Source organism: Meles meles, chromosome 5 (genome assembly GCF_922984935.1).
Source record: "Meles meles chromosome 5, mMelMel3.1 paternal haplotype, whole genome shotgun sequence".
NCBI classification, from domain to species: Eukaryota; Metazoa; Chordata; class Mammalia; order Carnivora; family Mustelidae; genus Meles; species Meles meles.
Genome location: NC_060070.1, coordinates 124,026,377 through 124,044,557, shown reverse-complemented (window position 1 = coordinate 124,044,557; position 18,181 = coordinate 124,026,377). Strand labels below are relative to the sequence as shown.

At 58.4% G+C, this 18,181-nt stretch overlaps 2 protein-coding genes across 6 annotated transcripts; both read right to left on the bottom strand.

The window, feature by feature from the left end:
- Positions 1-195: 195 nt before the first annotated feature.
- On the bottom strand, positions 196-13,439 carry EHMT2 (euchromatic histone lysine methyltransferase 2). Of its 5 annotated transcripts, XM_046004285.1 has the most exons (28): positions 13,376-13,439; positions 12,663-12,729; positions 12,349-12,567; positions 11,999-12,252; positions 11,102-11,186; positions 10,957-10,997; positions 10,671-10,826; positions 9,167-9,304; positions 8,933-9,047; positions 8,661-8,762; positions 8,284-8,432; positions 8,046-8,189; positions 7,730-7,965; positions 7,469-7,651; positions 7,270-7,352; positions 6,845-6,951; positions 6,621-6,743; positions 6,423-6,524; positions 5,110-5,214; positions 4,835-4,989; positions 4,584-4,751; positions 3,998-4,142; positions 3,572-3,649; positions 3,203-3,318; positions 3,032-3,118; positions 1,344-1,422; positions 1,027-1,202; positions 196-685 (listed from the first exon to the last, which is right to left on the bottom strand). In XM_046004285.1, the coding sequence occupies exons 1-28, from the start codon at positions 13,415-13,417 to the stop codon at positions 505-507; spliced, it is 3,636 nt and encodes a 1,211-aa protein (XP_045860241.1). In that variant the 5' UTR covers positions 13,418-13,439; the 3' UTR covers positions 196-504. The 5 variants fall into 5 exon arrangements, with proteins under 5 accessions (XP_045860241.1, XP_045860242.1, XP_045860239.1 ...); XM_046004286.1 differs by lacking the exon at positions 8,661-8,762; XM_046004283.1 differs by lacking the exon at positions 13,376-13,439 and having other exon boundaries at positions 12,382-12,567; positions 12,663-12,978.
- Positions 13,440-15,629: 2,190 nt separating this feature from the next.
- Positions 15,630-17,677, bottom strand: ZBTB12 (zinc finger and BTB domain containing 12). The gene is made up of 2 exons (XM_046004412.1): positions 17,555-17,677; positions 15,630-17,046 (listed from the first exon to the last, which is right to left on the bottom strand). Exon 2 carries the CDS (start codon positions 17,024-17,026, stop codon positions 15,647-15,649), a length of 1,380 nt encoding a protein of 459 aa, XP_045860368.1. The 5' UTR covers positions 17,027-17,046; positions 17,555-17,677; the 3' UTR covers positions 15,630-15,646.
- Between the last annotated feature and the right edge of the window lie 504 nt (positions 17,678-18,181).

The following is an 18,181-nucleotide window of genomic DNA, read 5'->3' as shown; positions in this document are numbered from 1 at the left end:
CTCTGTCCACAGTGGTCTCCCCACAACCCCCTCTCCTCTCCCCTCTGGGAGCTGTCCACACCAGCCACACCTGTCCAGCCAGCTTCCCATCCTGCTCGTTCCCTTGGACCCACATTCCCTCTAGCCGTGTATGCTTCCTCCTTGACCAAACCCTCCAGTTCCCCAACAACCATCAAGACAGTTTATTACCAAACCCAGTATTTATTGAGAACAAAGGAAACCAGCTGGCATAGAGGCCCAATTTCAATTCATCAAACTTCAGCTGAGGATGGGGAACAGGGAGTGGCCAGCCCTGAAGTTACCCTCCCAGGGAGGAACCAGCTCTGGGAGAGAGGGGCTGTCAGACCTCCAGGGCCTGGCTGGGGTCTCTGGCCAAGGAATGTGTGAAAGGGGCAGGGAGAGAAGACGGCAGCACCCCAAGATGTGGGCTGTGAGCAGCCAAGTGGCAGAGGGGGCTGCTGAGCTGGTGGCCATCCAGGGGTGGGGTGCATGTGTGGTCCGCTGTCAGGGATTGACAGGGGGCAGGGAGCCGAGCTCAGGCAGCAGCTCCGGGTGGGGGTCTAGGCGCGCCAGACGGCTCTGTTCCAGGGCGATGGCCTCAGCTGAGTGCTTGCATTTCTCAGAGCCACACTGACAAGTGAAGTATTTGCTTTTGATGTCCCAGAAGCGGTCACCATAGTCAAACCTGTCAGAGGAGCACAAGAGGCTATGGAATCTTGAGCCAGTGGCCCAGGTCTGCCCCAAAGCACCCACTCCCATCTTCTCCTGACAGGCTCCCAGCCCTTCTGTGTGCACAGGGCCACCACACTGGCCCTGCCTGCGGACTTGTCAGACGTGCAGAATCTTAGGGTCCATCCCAAATCTACTGAATCAAAATCTGGGAGGCTCAGGACTCCATTTACACTGATATCTTGAGAGCCTTGGCTCTACTCCCTGCCTGGACACCAGGCACTCTCCAGCCTTCGGTGTCTGGTCCTGGGCTCACTGCATGTCCCACACCCCAGCCACACACTGGAGACACCTCACCCCAGCTCCTCCCCAGTCCGAATGTCTCGGGAACTGAAGAAGGCAATGCGTGGAAAGCGCAGGTCTTGGTGCAGCATGAAGACCCGGACAGGGATGATGTTGGGGTCACACAGGTGGTTGATGAAGCGGCTGATGTTGCCATAGTAACGGGCATCGATGCAGTACACCTCTCCATCCTGAGGGGAGGGCGGCACCCTTCAATTCTACTACTACCATGCTTGCCTGGCCAACCCCCACCCCCACAAACCCCCCAGTCCCTCCTCCCCACATTCCCATCTGCTGGCTGACTGCAAGGCACAGAGGGGTCTCCTGCCCACCTTATTGTCCAAGTCGAAGAGGTAAGAATCATCCTCTCTCACATCAGCCTCGGCATCAGAGATCAGCTCCCCAACATACCTGTGGGGCAGGAAGTGGTGGTTCTGTAGGTGAGTTACGGGGAGCCAGCTCCAGGCCCTGTCCCTTCTCACAACCCCACGGAATCCTCTTTCACGATCTCTCAACTGCCCTGGTCTGTGTCCCTGGATCCCACAGATCGACATGGCTGGGGTGGGTGGATAGTCAGGGCAGAGTGGGCATGGAGGACAGCGGACATCAGACATCATGGGATGGGGGAGGTGGGTAGCTCCCCCCTGGAGTGAAGAGCAGGAGGAAGAACAGGGGACACCAGCGTGGGAGAGGACACACAGGGCCTCCCCCTGCCAGCTGGGGTCTCTGCTGGATACCTAGAACAACAGGCAGGACCAGGACATGTGGGGGAAGCTGGGGGCTAGTGGGCTGGGGATGAGCTAGAGAAGCAGCCATGGGGAAGGTAAAGGGAAGGGCCTGAGCTGTGCAGGAGGAAGAGACAGTGAGTAGGGAGACGCCAAGTCCCTATGGTAAAGGGGACCAGAATGTCCCCAGGCAGCTGGTTTTTTTGCGGGGGGGTGGGGGGTGGAATCCATGTGGGTTTAGCGCCTGGGAGGTGTGTGCACTAGAGGTCACCTAGCACACCGGTGTGAAGCACCCAGCACGTGGGGGCGAAGCCAGGCTGTAGGACAGGATTGACAGCAGGGCTGCAGGAAGGGATGGAGCCACAGGGGCCGTGATGGACTCTGGGAAGGAGCTAGGGACAAGGACAGCCACATTTAGAAAGCAGAGGAAGAGAAGCTGGTGAAGAGGAAGGATGGACGGGTTCGAAGTGAGGACAGCATCATGGGAGCCAGAGCAAGGTGGGGTGGCAGATGCCAGAACAAGGACCAAGACACGGGGTGATGGGAGGTCTGTCAAGAGGCAGCGTCAGCAGGAAGGTGAGAGCCGAGGCCGATTCCGGCAGGGATGAGCAGTGAGCAGATGGTGGGGAACTCGAGGTCCAGGAGGAAGCAGCCATCTCCACAAAGTTGAAAGATGACCCAATAAAGAGGAAATGGGGGCGCCAGGGTGGCATGTTAAGTGTCTGCCTTCAGTTCAGGTCATGATCCCAGGGTCCTGGGATTGAGTCCTGCATCGGGCTCCCTGCTCAGTGGGGAGCCTGCTTCTCCCCCTGCCCCCACCCCACTTGTTCTCTCTCTCAAATAAATAAAATCTTAAAAAAAAAAAAGAGAGAGAAAATGGATGGTCCCTTAAATGGGAAATGGGGTCAAAGGAGGCCTAGAAGTCTGCCAGCCATGGGGGAGGAGCCAGACAGGGGGTGACAGATGTTGGAAAACAAAGTGGAGGTGGATGGAAAGGTTGCATTACCACCTCAATTTTGCAGACAAGAGAAATGAGGCTCAAAGAGGTTAAGAACTCGGCCACGGACACCCAGTGGCAGAGGGCAGCTCAAACCAGGTCCGTCTCCCAGCTTGGAAAGGCAGGGGAACGGTGATATAGTGGTGGTGGCAGGAGGCTCTGCAGTCCGGGCAGGCTAGGGGCAGGTGCGGTCTGGCCGGGGAGGGGCAGTGAAAAGGGGCAGGACCTGTCAGGGAGAAGAGCGGAGGGAGACGGGGGAGGCAGCTGCAGCTAGGCATCCACCTCGACCCCTACTCACTCGCAGATGAAGGTCCCCTGGGGGATGGTCTGCAGGGCGCGGACCCCCCAGCCCATCTTGGCTGTCCGGTAGAGCTGCAGTCGCACTCTGGGGGGTGGGAGAGAGGCTGGCATCAGGTGGTGGGACGTGGGGTGTGGGGGGCTGAGGGCGGGCTGCAGGGGCGGGCCTCACTTGATGCCACTCTGTACCACCCGGTTCTTGCAGTTTCTCCAGCAGGAGCACGCCTGGTTACACTCGAAAATCAGTGGGGGCTCGATCTTATTAAATTCCTGGAGCAGCCGCCCGTCCTGGGGTCGAGGGAGGGAAGGACAAGTAGTTTCCGTGTGGTGCCCACTACGGCTCCTGACCCCACAGACGGGGAGGACAGGCTGGGGGAGGCCACATGCGCCAAGCTCAGAGACTAGGACCTGCACCACGTCCTTGGTTGGCACGTAGCTGGGCATGGGCCCAGCTCCATCTTGGCAATGCCCCCCGAACTCCTGCCCTGCCCCCGTTCACAAGGGAGGGACCGGCGGCAGGGAGCAGGTGGAGCGCACGCACCTTGTCGTACCAGCAGCGGATGCTGAGCTGCCCGCACAGGCAGTTGGAGCTGGAGCAGTCGTCCACACAGGTGCAGTGCTAAGGCAGGAGGCAGGGGATGAGCTTGACCCTCAGAAGCAGCCCTGTCCCCTTCAGCAGTCAGTGCTCCCTGACCCCCCACCACTGTCCTTCCTCTGAGGTTTACTTCGGGATAGTGGGTGCTGATGGTCCCAAGGTGAGGGGGAATCAAGGTGTTGCTGACAGGGTCCCAGGGCTACCGTAAGCCCATATACGTGTCCTAAAGAAAGCACCCTTTTCCCAGATGGATGCAAGCCCACACCTGAGTTCCCTTTCAGCCTGGCTCCCTTGTTCGTCCACGACTTGCCCGACTGGCCCTGGCTGCTCTGGATGTCTCTCTGGGGGCGGGGTGTAGGGCCCCCCACTCACTTGCAAATGGGTGATGTTCCGGTCGATGTTCATGGTGGATGTCTCGCAGTTCTCTGAGATGTACTTGTAATCTTCAGGGCAGGGCTCCCCGTCCACGCCGTTGACACAGGGGATAGGCACGTTCTCATAGCCCCGAGCCACATCCCTGACAGAAGGGAGATGGGGCTGGGGGCGCTAGAGGAGGGGGTGCGGGGTCCACCAGGTGCAAGGAGAGGCCTGAGAGGTTCCTGGGGCCGTGGGAGGGAAGGGGGTGGTTCTGGGAGTTCGTCGGGGCAGGGGGAGGAAGACTGCCAAATAAACTGCGGGACAACCAATGAAAACCGGACTTCAGATAACTGAGGAATAGTTTTTTTACTACAGGTATGTCCCCACTGGTACACCGCACCCTCTTAACACTAAACACACACAGCTCCTCTGAAACCCTCATTTAGCTCTATTCTCATTTACTGTTTCTAGCATCCTGTTGGGGGCTGGCTCTGAGGATTCAGTGGAGCCTGTTCGGGGGGGCCTGAGGGATGTTCTGGGGTTCAACAGAGCTTGGGGAGGGGGCAGAAGCTGTCCCGGGTGCAGAGGGCTCTGGGCTCACCGGCATATAATCTTCTCAGTGCGGATGGCCCGATTCCCCACTCCCAGCCGAAGCTTGCGGTTGAGCTGCAGGGCAAACCACACGTCGGAGCGCTCCGGAGTCAGGTCCCACGCTGTGTCCCCCTCCTTGTTCCGCAGCTCCGGGTTCGCCCCGCGTGACAGGAACAACCTGGGAGGGGACGGGGAGCCTGTGAGGACCGGGGCTGTGAGCCTGCACTGGGGTGCCAGGGTGAGGGGCGGGTAGGGGCTCACAGCACGCAGTCATGGTAGCTCTCCCGCGCCGCGATGTGCAGGGGCGTGTCCCCGTGGTAGTTGACTGCGTGGAGGTCGCAGCGGGCATTGAGGAGGACCTCGGCGATGGCCGCACTGCCCGTGAAGGAAGCCCAGTGCAGGCAGATGTTTTCTTCCTATGCAGGTGGGAGGGGTGGGAGGTGGGCCCAAACCGTGAGCCCTGGAACCCAGCCTCCCCCTGGCTTAGGGCAGGCCAGGACAGCCCCCACCTCCCTTAACCCCCACCAAACTCTCACATTGTCTGTGAGCGTGACGTCAGCGCCCCGGGTCAGCAGCATGCGGATCACCTCAATGTGCTTGTGCTCTGCGGCCCAGATGATGGGTGTCCACCCCCCACTGTCCTGTGGGCGGGGAGAGAGGGAGGAGGGTGAGAGGCTACCGTCCCCTGCCCAGGGTCTACCCAGCACTCAGCCCTGCTTACCAAAGCAGCACTCGGTCTAGAACACAGGCTCCAGAGCTAGGCTGAGAGCAGGAGTCTCAGCCCCACCACTCACATGCTGCGGGACCCTGGGTAAATCTCTTCATCTCTCTGGGTCTCAGTTTCCCAGTCTATAAAATGGGACTAATAGCGTCTATTGTCTAAAATTGTAATTTTTCTCTTTCTAAAACACAGACATTTCCTAGGTCTTTCCACTCAAAAGTCCTAGAATGTAATGACCCAATAGCACACAGGCTGCAGTCTCTAAAAAATATTTTCCATTTTGGAGCGCCTGTGTGGCTCAGTGGGTTAAAGCCTCTGCCTTCAGCTCAGGTCATGATCCCAGGGTCTTGGGATCGAGCCCCGCATCGGGCACTCTGCTCTGCAGGGAGCCTGCTTCCTCCTCTTTCTCTGCCTGCCTCTGCCTACTTGTGATCTCTGTCTGTCCAATAAATAAATAAAATCTTTAAAAAAAAAATATTTTCCATTTAAAGGAAGCAGGGTCTCGAAGGGGCGCCTGGGTGGCTCAGTGGGTTAAAGTCTCTGCCTTCGGCTCAGGTCATGATCTCAGGGTCCTGGAATCGAGCCCCGCATAGGGACTACTTGTGCTCTCTGCCAAATAAATAAATAAAATTTAAAAATAAATAAATAAATAAATAAAGGAAATAGAGTCTCTCAGATAAATGGCAGATTCAGCCTGGGGCAGGAAACGTGCTAAAAGGTAAAGATGCTCTCAGAAGTTGCTGGGTCGTAGCAAAAGCCACAAGAGCCTCATTCAAGGGGCTCCTCTTGGACAAACAACGAACAAATCAAAGACTGAAGAATGACTGTAATAGGCCAAAACACACCCAAGATACGACAACTAAGAGGTATTAAAGAATATCTGCATGCTTCTAAAAATTAAGGGAGCAACTCTTCGTTCTGAAAATGATAGAAGCAAAAAAGAGAAAAGTAAAGAAAAAATACAAACAAGGAGGGAGAAAGAGATGGAGACAGACTAGAACAGGGCGGAGATTCAGGGAAAGGGCCAGAGTCAGCGGAGGCTGAAAGGAGGCTTGGGGCCTGAAGCCCGAAGCTGAGCCCAGGACCCCGAGGAAGGAGGCTGGCTAGTGGGGCAGCCAGACCGCTGACCTGGGCGTTGACGTCCACCTGTCCCGTGCTGAGCAGCAGGCTGACCATCTCCAAGTTCCCAATTTTGGCTGCATGGTGCAGGCAGGTGGAGCCGTCCTCCTCCTAAGGGAGAGGCTGGGGGTGAGTGCCTTGCCAGCTCCTCGGCCCACCCTCTGACCCAAGGCCCCAGGAGGTGGGGGCTGGGGCAACTCCGAACACCTTGCTGTAGACGCAGCCGCCACGCTGCACCATGTAGCGGGCTGCCTCCAGGTGGTTGTTCACCACAGCCTCCATCAGTGGCGTCCGCTGCTGCTTGTCCACTGCATTGATGTTGGCTCCCGCCTGCGAGGAGGGGGCACGTGAGCTGGCGCCCCGGGAGGGCTGCGCAAGGGAAGGGGTGCAAGGACCGGGTCCCGGAGGCAGAGGACCGGGTGGGAGCTGACCTGCAGCAGCACGTGGCAGATTTCCACAGAGCCCTTCTGGGCGGCCGCATGCAGGGGTGTGCGCTTGCTTTGCTGATCGCTCTGGAAGTTGGGGTCCAGGTTGTCCACTGCGGGGAGAGCCCGCCACACCGGAGGAGGGAGGGATAAGCGGTAAGTGAGAGAGCCGGCAGGCGGGACCTTGTCCTAGTCAACCTCTCCCGGCTTCCACTGAGAAGATGGAGTGAGTGAACACATGTACACACTCAGCACTGTCCCCAGCACCTATGTGCTCGTTGTCACCACTGTCCCCACCATCACAGGTTATGTGTGTGTCTGTCTCCACCACACGCTAAGTGATTTAGGGATGGACGGGGACCCTCAGCGTCTGGTATGTAACTGCTGCTCCAGCAAGGTGCGCAGAACAAACACGAGAGCTGAATACTCACACAGCATCAGGATCACCTTCTGCAGCTCCCCCTGCTTCACGGACAGGTACAACTGGCGGGGGTGGAAGCGGAGTTTCTTCCGCCTGCCACGGGGAGGGACAGGGGTAGGGTCCTCAGAAGGAGCATCACCCTCGGTACCTGCGACCCACCTTCCAGCCCCAGCCCCAGTCCCCCGGCCCGAGAACAGCCCCGCATTCACCTCTCGGACTCCTGGATGACCAGGGCCTTCTCCAGGGCCTCACGGCCGGGCCCTGGGGGCAACCCCACGGCTGACAGGCAGCCCCCGTTGGGAAGGGTCAGGGAGGGCCCTGAGCTGTCGATGGTGTCAGCCAGAGGGTCACACGGTGGGCGCCGGGGCTCCCCATGCCCTCGCATCCGGGCACTGCAGGAGAAGGAGCTGATGTCTACAGGCCGTGGTGCCGGGCAGGGAACAGACAGTTGGGAAGGGGGAGGCCAGTACCTGGGCTGGGAAGTGTCTGCTCTCCCGGGGGCATCCTGAGCCAGGGGTGGGGGGGCAGGGGCTGCAGTGCCAGCTGGTGGGGTCACCCCATCCCCCCGGGGGATGGTCACCTCCTGGGCCTCAGATGCATCCTCCCCACAGTGGGGACAGAAGACCATGCCATTCAGCTGGGACACACAGGCCTTGTGGAAGCGGTGGGCCACACGGAAGTCGGGGTGGCACTCTAGGAAGGTGCCCTGAGGAAACAAGGCGCTCAGGCTCTGGGACAGCCCTCCCTTGTGGGGCACACAGCCGGCCTGCCCCTCTGGTCACTCACCGCTGTACAGAAGTAGCCACAGCCTGGGCAGCAGTGGTGCTTGACCATGCGGGCACGGTGGGTCTCACAGAGCACCATCAGTGCCACGCGGCTGGAGGGCCTCATGGTCTCCCGCTTGAGGATGGCGGCATTGCAGCCTGAGAGCTGTGGCGGTGTGAACAGGCAGGGAGAGGATGAGGCTGGGGCCTGGGGCTGGGTCCCCACCACCACCACGACCCTGGGCAGCTCCCAGGCCCACCTCTCCATCCACACTCTCTGTGGCCATGCACTTGTGCCCAGCTCGCTCACTGATACGGTCAATCTTGGGAGCCTCCATACGGCAGCTGCACAGCGGTAACTCCTCAAAGCCCCGCTCGGTCTCCAGTGAGGACGTGTCATTGGATACCCCTTGGACAGAGAAAAAAGGGAGCTGAGGGAGGCCAATCCTGTCACCCACAGGGACCCCTGCTGGGGCCTCTCACCCCCGCCCTGCTTTTCCCTCCATGCTCTAGAACTCCCAAAGTCTGGCCATGGACAGACACCTGGGCTCCAGTGGGGTCCCCCTCCTCCCCATTCCCTCCAGCCCAGAGGGTGCCTGCCCCCTAGTGGCTCGCCATCCCGGCAATTGGCAATTACCAGCGTGGTTGGGGGAGAGGGTCCCCTCGCTGGGCAGCTCCAGGGACCCCAGAGGGACCTCCATGTACTCACTGGGGCCTGAGGAGCCCACACCATTCACTCCTGACACAGAGACAGAGAGAGTGAGAGTGCGAGCTCACAGGTGCCTGGACGCGTGGGTACATGCGGGCGTGCGTGCGTGAGCACATGCGTGAGCGTGTGTTCTATCATGCTCTCTGGGGGCCGGGAGGGGGGCTGGAGGAGGGGACCCAAAGGCAGAGGAGCCTCCTCACCTCGTGGTTCCTTGGCCCGGGGAGGCTCGCGCTTCCGCCGTTTCCTGGACGGCTTCACCCATGGACTGTCCTTTCGCCACTTCTTCTTGGCTTTGCGGCGGCCGCTGGAGCCACTCTGGGATGGAGGAAGAATTAGAGAGCCTGGCCCCCAGCCCATGACCTCTCCCTACTGAGGACTCAGATCTCAGGCCCTACAGCCCCCCACTCCCTGGGATGCTAGCTTCCCACCCTTACCCTGTCGGACTGATTGCCTGACTCCTCATCTTCCTCTTCTTCTTCCTCTTCCTCCTCTTCCTCTTCTTCTTCCTCTTCCTCCTCCTCCTCCTCCTCTTCTTCTTCACTCAGTTGTTCAGCCAGAGCTTCAACCTCAGACTGGGAGGAAGGTAAGGCAGGTCTCAGGAAACAGCAACCTCCAGGCCACAGCCCCCTCTTGGGGGAAGCTTGGGAGAGGGGCAGGGCAGGAGAGAGCCAACCTCAAGACTCAGACAACGAAGCAAAACAGAGGCTACTACTATTATCCCTGGTGGCTTCCCGGAGAAGGTGACCATGAACAGGAAGGCAAGAGTGCTGAATGTTAGCTGTGAAAAACACACTCACAATGTGTGTGAATCTTGGCAACATATTAAGGGAAAAAAATTACCAGAAAACAAGCACATAGTTTAATACTCTATGAAGTTTTCACACGTAGGCAAGACTACTACCCGTGGCTGCTTAAAACACTAGATGAGAGGCTCAGGAGGAACTTTACAATGAGGATGAGGATGATATTCCATAAATCCACCGACCAATCTTAAATATGACTAATAAAAGATGAGATGTCCTATAACTCCTGATGTGATGCAACAGAAAAACATGCACACCAGCTATCAGATCTTCTCGCCACTTAAAAAAATACAAAAACCAAAACAAAACCACCCAAAGCCGATCATGCTTCTAGATCTGCTTTATAAGAAATACCGGGCAGAGAGAAACACGTCAGTCGCTGCCCAATCAGTGAATGCCTAAATGCGAGGAATTCTGTATCACAAGTCACCTGGTCCTATTAACAAGTAAATGGCAAGCAAAGCTTCTTTTTCAAAGCCAGGGGCACCCACGCATCAAGACAGACCTAAGGCAAATGTCGATCAAACCAGTGGATGCAGCGCATTTGAATCTGGACAGACAAAACCCCATTTCTGAAACCACAGAGGCGATGTGAACCCTGGTAGCGGGGTGATGGTTTTAAGGAGTCACTGGGACATTTTCGAGGTTGTGAATACAGTGAAGCCCTGATCTTAAAACTCAGGAAGAGGCCTCATGTTTAGAGAACATATGGAAACATTTCCAGATAAAATGATGTGATGGCTACTTTACAACAGTCCCGGAGGTAGGCGGGCTGGGGGAGGAAGAGCTGAGTCAAGAGCCGCTGTGTGCTGACAACTGCTGGGGTGGGCTGAGGCTTCGTGAGAGCTCAGCCCTTATTCTTTTCTTTTCTTATTCTTATTCTGTTATGCATATCTGAAATTTCCCACGATGTCATGTTAAATAGAAAGCACGTCAGGCAGGACAGCATTATACCGCATAAGCAAACGTGTGAGACAAAACCAAGAGCAAAATAACGAATAAGCAAACAAACAACAAAATGGGATGGTAAACCTGAAGTCCAGGATAGAGGTTACCACCTTGGGGAGTGGCAGGGGATGGGCTGGGATGGAGCACACACCGGGAGCAAGTTAGAGGAAGGCCAGTTCCTTCTCACCTTGCTGTCGGAGTCCACACGCTCATCCACAGAGTAGGAGTCATAGTAGAGGCTGAAGTCGTCCCCCACCACTGTCTCCCACTCTTCCAGGGACCCTGGGCCCCCTTTCTCCATGGTTACTTCTCCCGAACCCCGAGTAGAACCCAACTCCTCTGACTAGGAAAGATCAGAAAAACGGAAGCTGCTGGTACCTGGTACCCAACCCCCATTTCCCCTGGGTAAAAGACAGAACCCCCCCCCCAGCCCCTCGCTGGAGAGGCCTTGTTTTCTGCCTCTCCAGGCTCACCAGGCCACCTCCGGCGTTCAGCTTCCTTCTTTTCGCCACTTCTGGAAGAAAAGAGAGAGAGGAAGAAAGGAGTTAAGGCCTGTCCTTAAACCCTCAAGACAGGTCTTATCCAGTGGCCAGTGGGTGGGGGTGGGGTGGGACTGACCTGAGGTCATCTTCCCCAGCGAGTGTACATCATCACTCATGCGGAAATGCTGCACTTCAGGGGGCCGCTTCTCAGGGACCGGGGGCTGGGGACCAAGAGGGAACACACTTAGTAGTTCTACCTGGATTAGCCAGGAGCCCTGGATGAGGCTGGGGTGGGCGAGACACACCCTCGAAATTGCCGTCTGAAGCTCCAATAAACCAGAATGTGGCAATCACAATTCTGGTCTCCCCAGAGGCAGTGTGTCAAGCATATCCTCACCTAACACTTACCTCTTCAAGCACGCAGAAGCAGGCCCTTTTTACCCATTTTACAGAGGAGAAAACAAAGGTTCACACCTTGCCCAAAACTGCCTAAACCATATCCAGAACAAAATGATACCAGAGCCCCAGAAACATTGTCATAAAGCTTCTGAAATTCTGGGGCTTTTGTCCTTTCCCTCACCTCCTTCCCGGTGGGGATTCACAGTAAAAAAAAAACAAAACAAAAAACCCTTAGAAACCCTCTGAAAAAGGAAGCAGGGGCAGTTTCAAAGGGAGGAAAAAGCTCCCTTGGGGCGTACTTTGAGGTAGAAAGAGAGTTTGAAGTTCCTTAGACAGTCATTATCATAAGAATAATTATGAGGTTAACTACATCATTAACTCTCTAACCTTTGTTTTTTCCATTCTCCTCTCCCCAAGAATTGGAAACTACAGGAAGACAGGAACTTGTCTGTTCAGATTAAGCCCAGCCCAGAATTTAACACACAGTGGCCCCTAAGTAAGTATGTGGAACCGAGAATAGATGAAGAAAAGTCTCTAGCTAAACTGTTTAAAAAAAAAAAAAAGGCCCACAAAGGGTTCATGGTGGACTACTTTAGTCTCCCCACCCCCACACCTCTCCCCCTCAAATCCTCACCTGCCCATTTCCTGGTTTGGACATGGTTTTTCTGGCTCGGTGGACCTTGGGCTGTCCCTCTGGGCTGGGTGTGGCCACAGGGGGCTCAGGCCCTGCTGTGGTTGCCCCCTGGGCCCCCGGCATACTCAGCAGCCGCATAGCCAAACTCTGGACTGATGGGGGTGATTTTCCAGTCCCTGTCATTGACATCTTGGCCCGGCTGGGACAGCCGCCCCCCTTGCTGGGGGAAGAGGGGAATGACTTTGTGGCATGGCCTGGAAGACAGAGAGGCAGGCAGGCAGAGGCAAGATAAGAGTGAAAGTGATCAGAGAATACCCCACCTCAGCCCTCCAGGCTCCCCAGCCTCTCACCCAGCAGGATGCGTCCCCCATGGAGGTCCCCACCTCCCTCCAGATTCTCAGGTTCATCCCCAATGAGTGGTGTGGCTCCCACAGGGGTGTCAGCCCCCTCATCGCCAACGGTGACCGTGACAGAGGCTGGGGATGAGGGCCCAGCAGGCTCCAGGGAGTCAGGGCTGGCCTTGGGCAGGGTCTCCTCACTACGAGGGGTGTCCCCCAAAGAGCCATGGACTGTAAGGGAAAATAAAAAGTTCAGCGTTAAGATCTCAGGGAATCCGGTGTTGGGGAGGTGAAGGTCCATTTGGGCCCGTTTCTGCCGCACTCACCTCTCTCAGTGGCTCCTCTAGGCTCCTTCTCCAGCACCAGCGCCCCCATCTCAGCAGGGGCCTCCCCCTGGCAGGGGACACAAGGTATAGGGGGGCTGGTCAGTCCAGTAGGAAGTTGGGGAGCCCAGGACGCCTGGGCTCTGGGAAGAGAGAGTAGGCTCCGGGGCCTACCTCTTCCTCTATGAGGGCCCCCCCTTCCGCGGCCTCGGCTGCCCGGGGGGGCCGCACGACCCCTCCCCCGGGCCCGCATTAGCCCCCTCCCTCTCGGTAGACCCCGCATCTCAGGGGCCGAGAAAAGAGGAGGGGGAGGGGGCGGGGCCTCCGCGCCCCGGCCCCGCCCCCTCCTCCCGGCTGCACGCGCCGCTCCCCCTTTGTCCCCCAGGCCGCGGGGACCCCGGGCACCAACCCCTCCAGCGCCCGCTGCCCCCCAGCCCGGTGGACGGCCCCTCGTGCCCCTCGCGCGTGCTCCTGGGGCCCCGGCGCCGGCCGCCCACTCGGGGGCAGCCGGCGGCTGCACGCGTGCCTCCGTGCCCACTCCCCCCACCTCCCACCCCCTGGTCCCCTCATCCGCCCCCGGTGCTGGCCCTCCGGATTGCTGCAGGTCCCGTCCGGGCCCCCCGGCCCCGTTGCACCCCCGGAGCATTGCACGGGCGCGCGCTTCCCCCGGGCGCGCGCGCGGGCATGCACCCGCCTCTCCCCCTCCCCTTCCGCACCTCGGCGGCCGCCGCCGCTGCAGCTCCCGCCGCCGCCGCCATCGCCGCTTGCGCGGGGGGCCGAGCCGGCGCGCGGCCGCCCCGGGTCACGTGGGCGGGGGAGGGAGGGCTAGGAGGAGCCTTAAAGGAGCCACTACGCGCTTTCTGGCCATTTTCCCCTCGAGAGCCGCTTCGGAGATGGCAGTGGGTGTCCCAAGCTGGGGGCTGCAGGGGAGAATTCCTGCTAATCCTGGCGTCAGCTCAGCGGGGAGCCGAAGGTGAGGCACGCCTGGGTTCAGGTGTGTCTTCTCCATCCCCCGTCTGTTTGTAGGTAACGAAGGGAGTGTCGTCTGACCCTCACTGCTCTCGGCAGCGGCTGTCTTTCCAGTCTGGCCCGCGTTATGTTTCTCCCGCCTCTGGGTGCTTTCTGGTTTCTGGGTCGCCAGATGGATCAGGCTCAGTTTTGGCCTCGCTTCACTAACGAGCAGGAAGGGGGGCAGTGGGAACGCGCGGAAGACACTTTTACTCCCGACTGTTCCTATCTTGGTGCTTCATGTCTCCTGGATCGGCGTCCTCTTTTGAAAACCCGGGGCTAAAGTCTCTTCTTTAGTCCCCAAGTAAGTCCAAGTCCAAGTAAGTCCTAGAGTTATTACTGCCTAGTGACACTACTTTTTTTTTTTTTTTTTTTTGGGTGCCAAACCTCACAAGCATAGTCAGGAACTAAGTAGGGCATAAGCCCAGTTAACAGTGTGAGTATGAATAATATTACACAAAGATATACAACCTTGATAGCATTACTTAGGATACCATCCCTTTACGGATTACATCCTGGTCAAAGTTTGGAGAAAACCCTGTATGATTTCAAACGCACTATTTGATAGAAGCCCTTAGTCGGGGTATGGGGCACCTGAGGCCATTTCAAGGCCTTCTGGGAACTGTAGTTCTCTTTGGTTAAGAACTATTCCAGAGCTTTGTGGGACTTGTAGTCTTCTCCATACCCTAATCCAAACATAGTGTTTTTGCTTTTTTTTTTTTTTTAAGCTTTCCGGAGGACATGAAACCTTTCCTCAGAATATAAACGCCCAAAAATAGCCTCCTGCTTACAATTTTGGTGGGCATAATGATCACCTTTATAGCTCATCCCCAGGGCTGATACCAAACTCTTGTAATAGAGGAAGTCGTGTGTTACCACCACCGCCAGTCATGGAACATACCTATGAGATACCTGCCAGATGCTGAGGTTGCAGAACTGGGAGGGTCCCCAGCCAGAGAAGCCCACTTGTCACAATCCCCTGCTCTTGTCAGGTCTCCTTCAGGCATGGGTCCTGCATGAGCTGTGATGAGTATTAAACAAATGGCATAAAGAAGGAGAGGCTGTCTACAGTGGGTAGTCATACACATGCAGTTGCCAGACAGAGTATAAAGGAAAAAAAGTGTGTGGGTTTCTTTTTTTAATTATTTATTTTGTGGAAAACAAAAGCAGAAAAACCAAAACCCCAAACTCCAGAAAAAATCCTAAAAAATACTTTTTCTTAAAAAATACTGTATAAGTCTCTACTCCTCTCCCTCCCACCCAACAGCCCTCCTTGTATCCTCTCATCTAAGTGCCCTACCCCCCACCCCCACCACTATTCATCCTTCTTGCTATTGTCCCCCACTTTTCCATATCTACCCAGGTTGCTCACCACCAAGTTCTCTTACCTGGCACCTGACATGGTTCTCCCTAGAGTTCCGGTGAGCCTTTACCCACAGTCCCATTCCCCCAGCATGCAAGAACTGTCTCCCCACTTCCTTTTCTGGGATTCAATAATCCTTTCCCCCACCACTCCCTCTCCCAAGGATCTATTCTATGCAGGAGCATGTAAGTTGCCTCCTGCCAAATTCCCTCCCAACTCCCACCCACCCACCCCCCATCTCAAGAAATATCAGAACCTCACCCTGGGCAGCTTTAACAAGGAATAAATCATTTTCCTTTTTTTCTTCTCATTCTATAAGACCCTTTCCCTCCCTCCACATTTCCATGCACCTCTTAAGAGAAGAAAATCTTTCTCTGGGAGCCCATATTCCCTTGGCTTTCTCAAGAACCCTCTCCCTCACTTTTTTTTTTCCCCTGAAAAGGCAGGGGTCTTCTCTCCAAGGAATCTTCAGCCCCTCCCTCAGGATGCATCTGCTCAGGTTCCCCACCGTACCTGCCTGTTCCCGACCCTCCCACCCGCCCTGTTCTCCTGGGCTAGGAGCTCCCTTCCCACTCAGCCCAGGGACGCCCGCTTCCTGGCCTCCGAGACTGCCCCGCTAGCGGATGAGGACGTTGATCTCGGCCACGCTGGCCTCCAGCACGTTCTCCGCCGTGGTCTTGCCATGTTGCTCCTTGAGGTGCCGCCTAATGGCGGGCTTGTGTGCGAAGCGGACGTCGCAGTAGGAGCAGCGATACGGCCTCGCTCCGGAGTGGAGATTGAGGTGGTCATGCAGCGTGGACTTCTGCGTGAAGCACTTGCCACAGATGCCGCATGAGTGCGACTTGACGCCGCGGTGCACGTTCATGTGGCGGTTGAGGTTGCTGCTGTGGTTGAACTGCTTGCCGCAGCGTGGGCACATGAAGATGAAGTGCTGCGCCCGCATGTGGAAGACCAGCTTCTCCACGCCCTGGAACACTTCCGGGCACTTGGTGCACTTGATGTTCTTTAGGGGGTTTCCACTGGAAAAGCCCCCCGGCAGGGGTCCCCGGCTGCCCCCTGCCCCCAGGCTGCCCCCCGCCCCCCGGGCAGCCATGGCCACCGCTGCTGCCTCCACCAGGCCCGAGGTGGCCCCCACGCTGGCCCGGCCTCCGGGGATCAACAGCAAGCCCTCCCCTTCTGCGTCCTCAGACAGGCTATAGCAGGCTTTGACGACCCCCTGCGGTGGGGCCACAGTGCTGGGGGGCACGCTGCTCTGGGCCAGCTCTCCCAGGTGGCCGCCCACGGAGCCTCCGATGCTCAGACCTCCTCCCAAACCTCCGGGAGGTTTGAGCCGGTGTGCCACCTCCAGGGCCGACTCCACCTTGACGATGCAGATGTCAGACACGTCCTCGTCCTCGTCCTCGTCTTCTTCCTCGGCCTTCAGCTCCAGGTCCTCATCCAAAGGAAACTCCAGTTTCACCGGCCGCAGGAGTGGAGGGGGTAAAGGGGGTGGGGGTGGGGGCTTGGGGGCTGGTTTTGGGGTCCTGGCGGGAGGAAGGAGGGATTTGGTGGCACTGACACTGCTCACAAGGCTGGCATCGCTGACCCCGTCCTCTTTGAGGCCTATTTTGGGCTCAATGAACTGGCTGAGGGCGTTCCTGCATTTCTCCACCACGTGCTCCATCTGCAGGTAGGAGGCAGCCGTCAGGTAGTTGACGATGTCCCTGACAGCGAATTCCAGAGCGCCCGTGTAACAGGAGAGGAGCAGGTCGGCCACGATGCGTGCACTGTGCATCAGGGAGACCTGCAGCTCAGAACTGGGGTTCAGCAGGAACTGGTCCCTCAGGAAAGGCGAGCAGGCGGCCAGGATGACCTTGTGGCCACGGAACTTGAGGCTGTCGGCCACAATGGTCACGTCGCAAAACCGCTCCTCTGCGCGGAGCTGGTTCATATTCCGCAGGGTAGCGGCCTCGTGGCCGGGCAGCTGGAAGCGCAGGACTTCCACCCCAGAGGCCATTGTGGTGGGGGTGGGCAACCCTGGTCGGGAAGGAAACCTGGTCAGAGACAAAGGTCTCTGGCTCTGCTAAGCCAACGCTCCAGGCCCCTCGCCCCCATTTCTGCCCAGCCTCCCAGCTTCGGATCTCCCAGTCTTCAGGCCTCTTCCTCAGTTTCCCCAGTCCCTGGGGAAGCGCTGTCCCTCCGAGAGGACGGAGGCGTGGTTCCCGGGGGCGGGGCAGCGGCGTCCACACCCCTCAGCCCGACCGCCCGCGAGGACCCGGCGAGCCCGCGCGCCCACGGGGAAGGTAGGAGAAACCGGGAGCAGAGGCCTGGGGTTCTGGGCTCCGGGGTGGCCCGGGCTGCAGCCTCTTCTCACCCCGCCCCCTTTCCCCACTGCTTCATTCCTCCGCCCCCCCCTTTGCACGTTTGCACGCGCCTTTCACGTCCTCCCCCCGCCGCCTGCACGCTTCGTGCACGCCCCCCCCACGTTCAGAGCTCCGTGGCACGCCCCCCCAGCCCCACGACCCTGAGTGCACGCGCCTCTCACCTGGCCCGGTTCCGCGCGCTGTTTTTTCCCCCCCTATCTCCCCCACCCCCCCCGGGGTCGGCTGCGCCCCCAAACACGGGCAGGGCCTGGGCAGCGCGCAGGCGCGGGGGTGCACGAGGCGCGCGCGCGGGGCCAGCTCCGCGTGGGCGTAAGGAAGGAGGGGCGGGGGCGGCTCGTGCAGTGTGTTCCAGGCCCCGCGCGCCTCGGCGTCGGCGAGAACTCGGGGAGGAGGAAGAGGGGAGGGAATTAAAGGAGCAGGATTCCCCCTTTCCCGACCCCCCTTTCTTCACCAGCCCCCCCGACACGGTTAAAGGGCCGGATGGCCTGGCCTCCCCTTTGGCCGGTATTATTTGTCCGCCAGAGCGGAAATACGTTCCACACCCCCTCTCTTGTTCCCCCTCCTCTGTGCCTCCGGGCCCCGCGGTCCGTCTGCGCGTGCGTGCCAAGTGCCGCGCGGAGGCCCGCTTGCTCGGGCCCGCCCCCCGTTCCCGGCGGCCCGCGGCGCCCTCGCTCCGCGCCCCCCAGCGCGCGCCCTCGCCTGAGCTCCATGCCTGCCAGGCTCCCGCCGACCGTGCTGCCACCTGCTCACATGGCGGGTGGGGCTCTGGCCCAGCTGTGCTGTGCGGG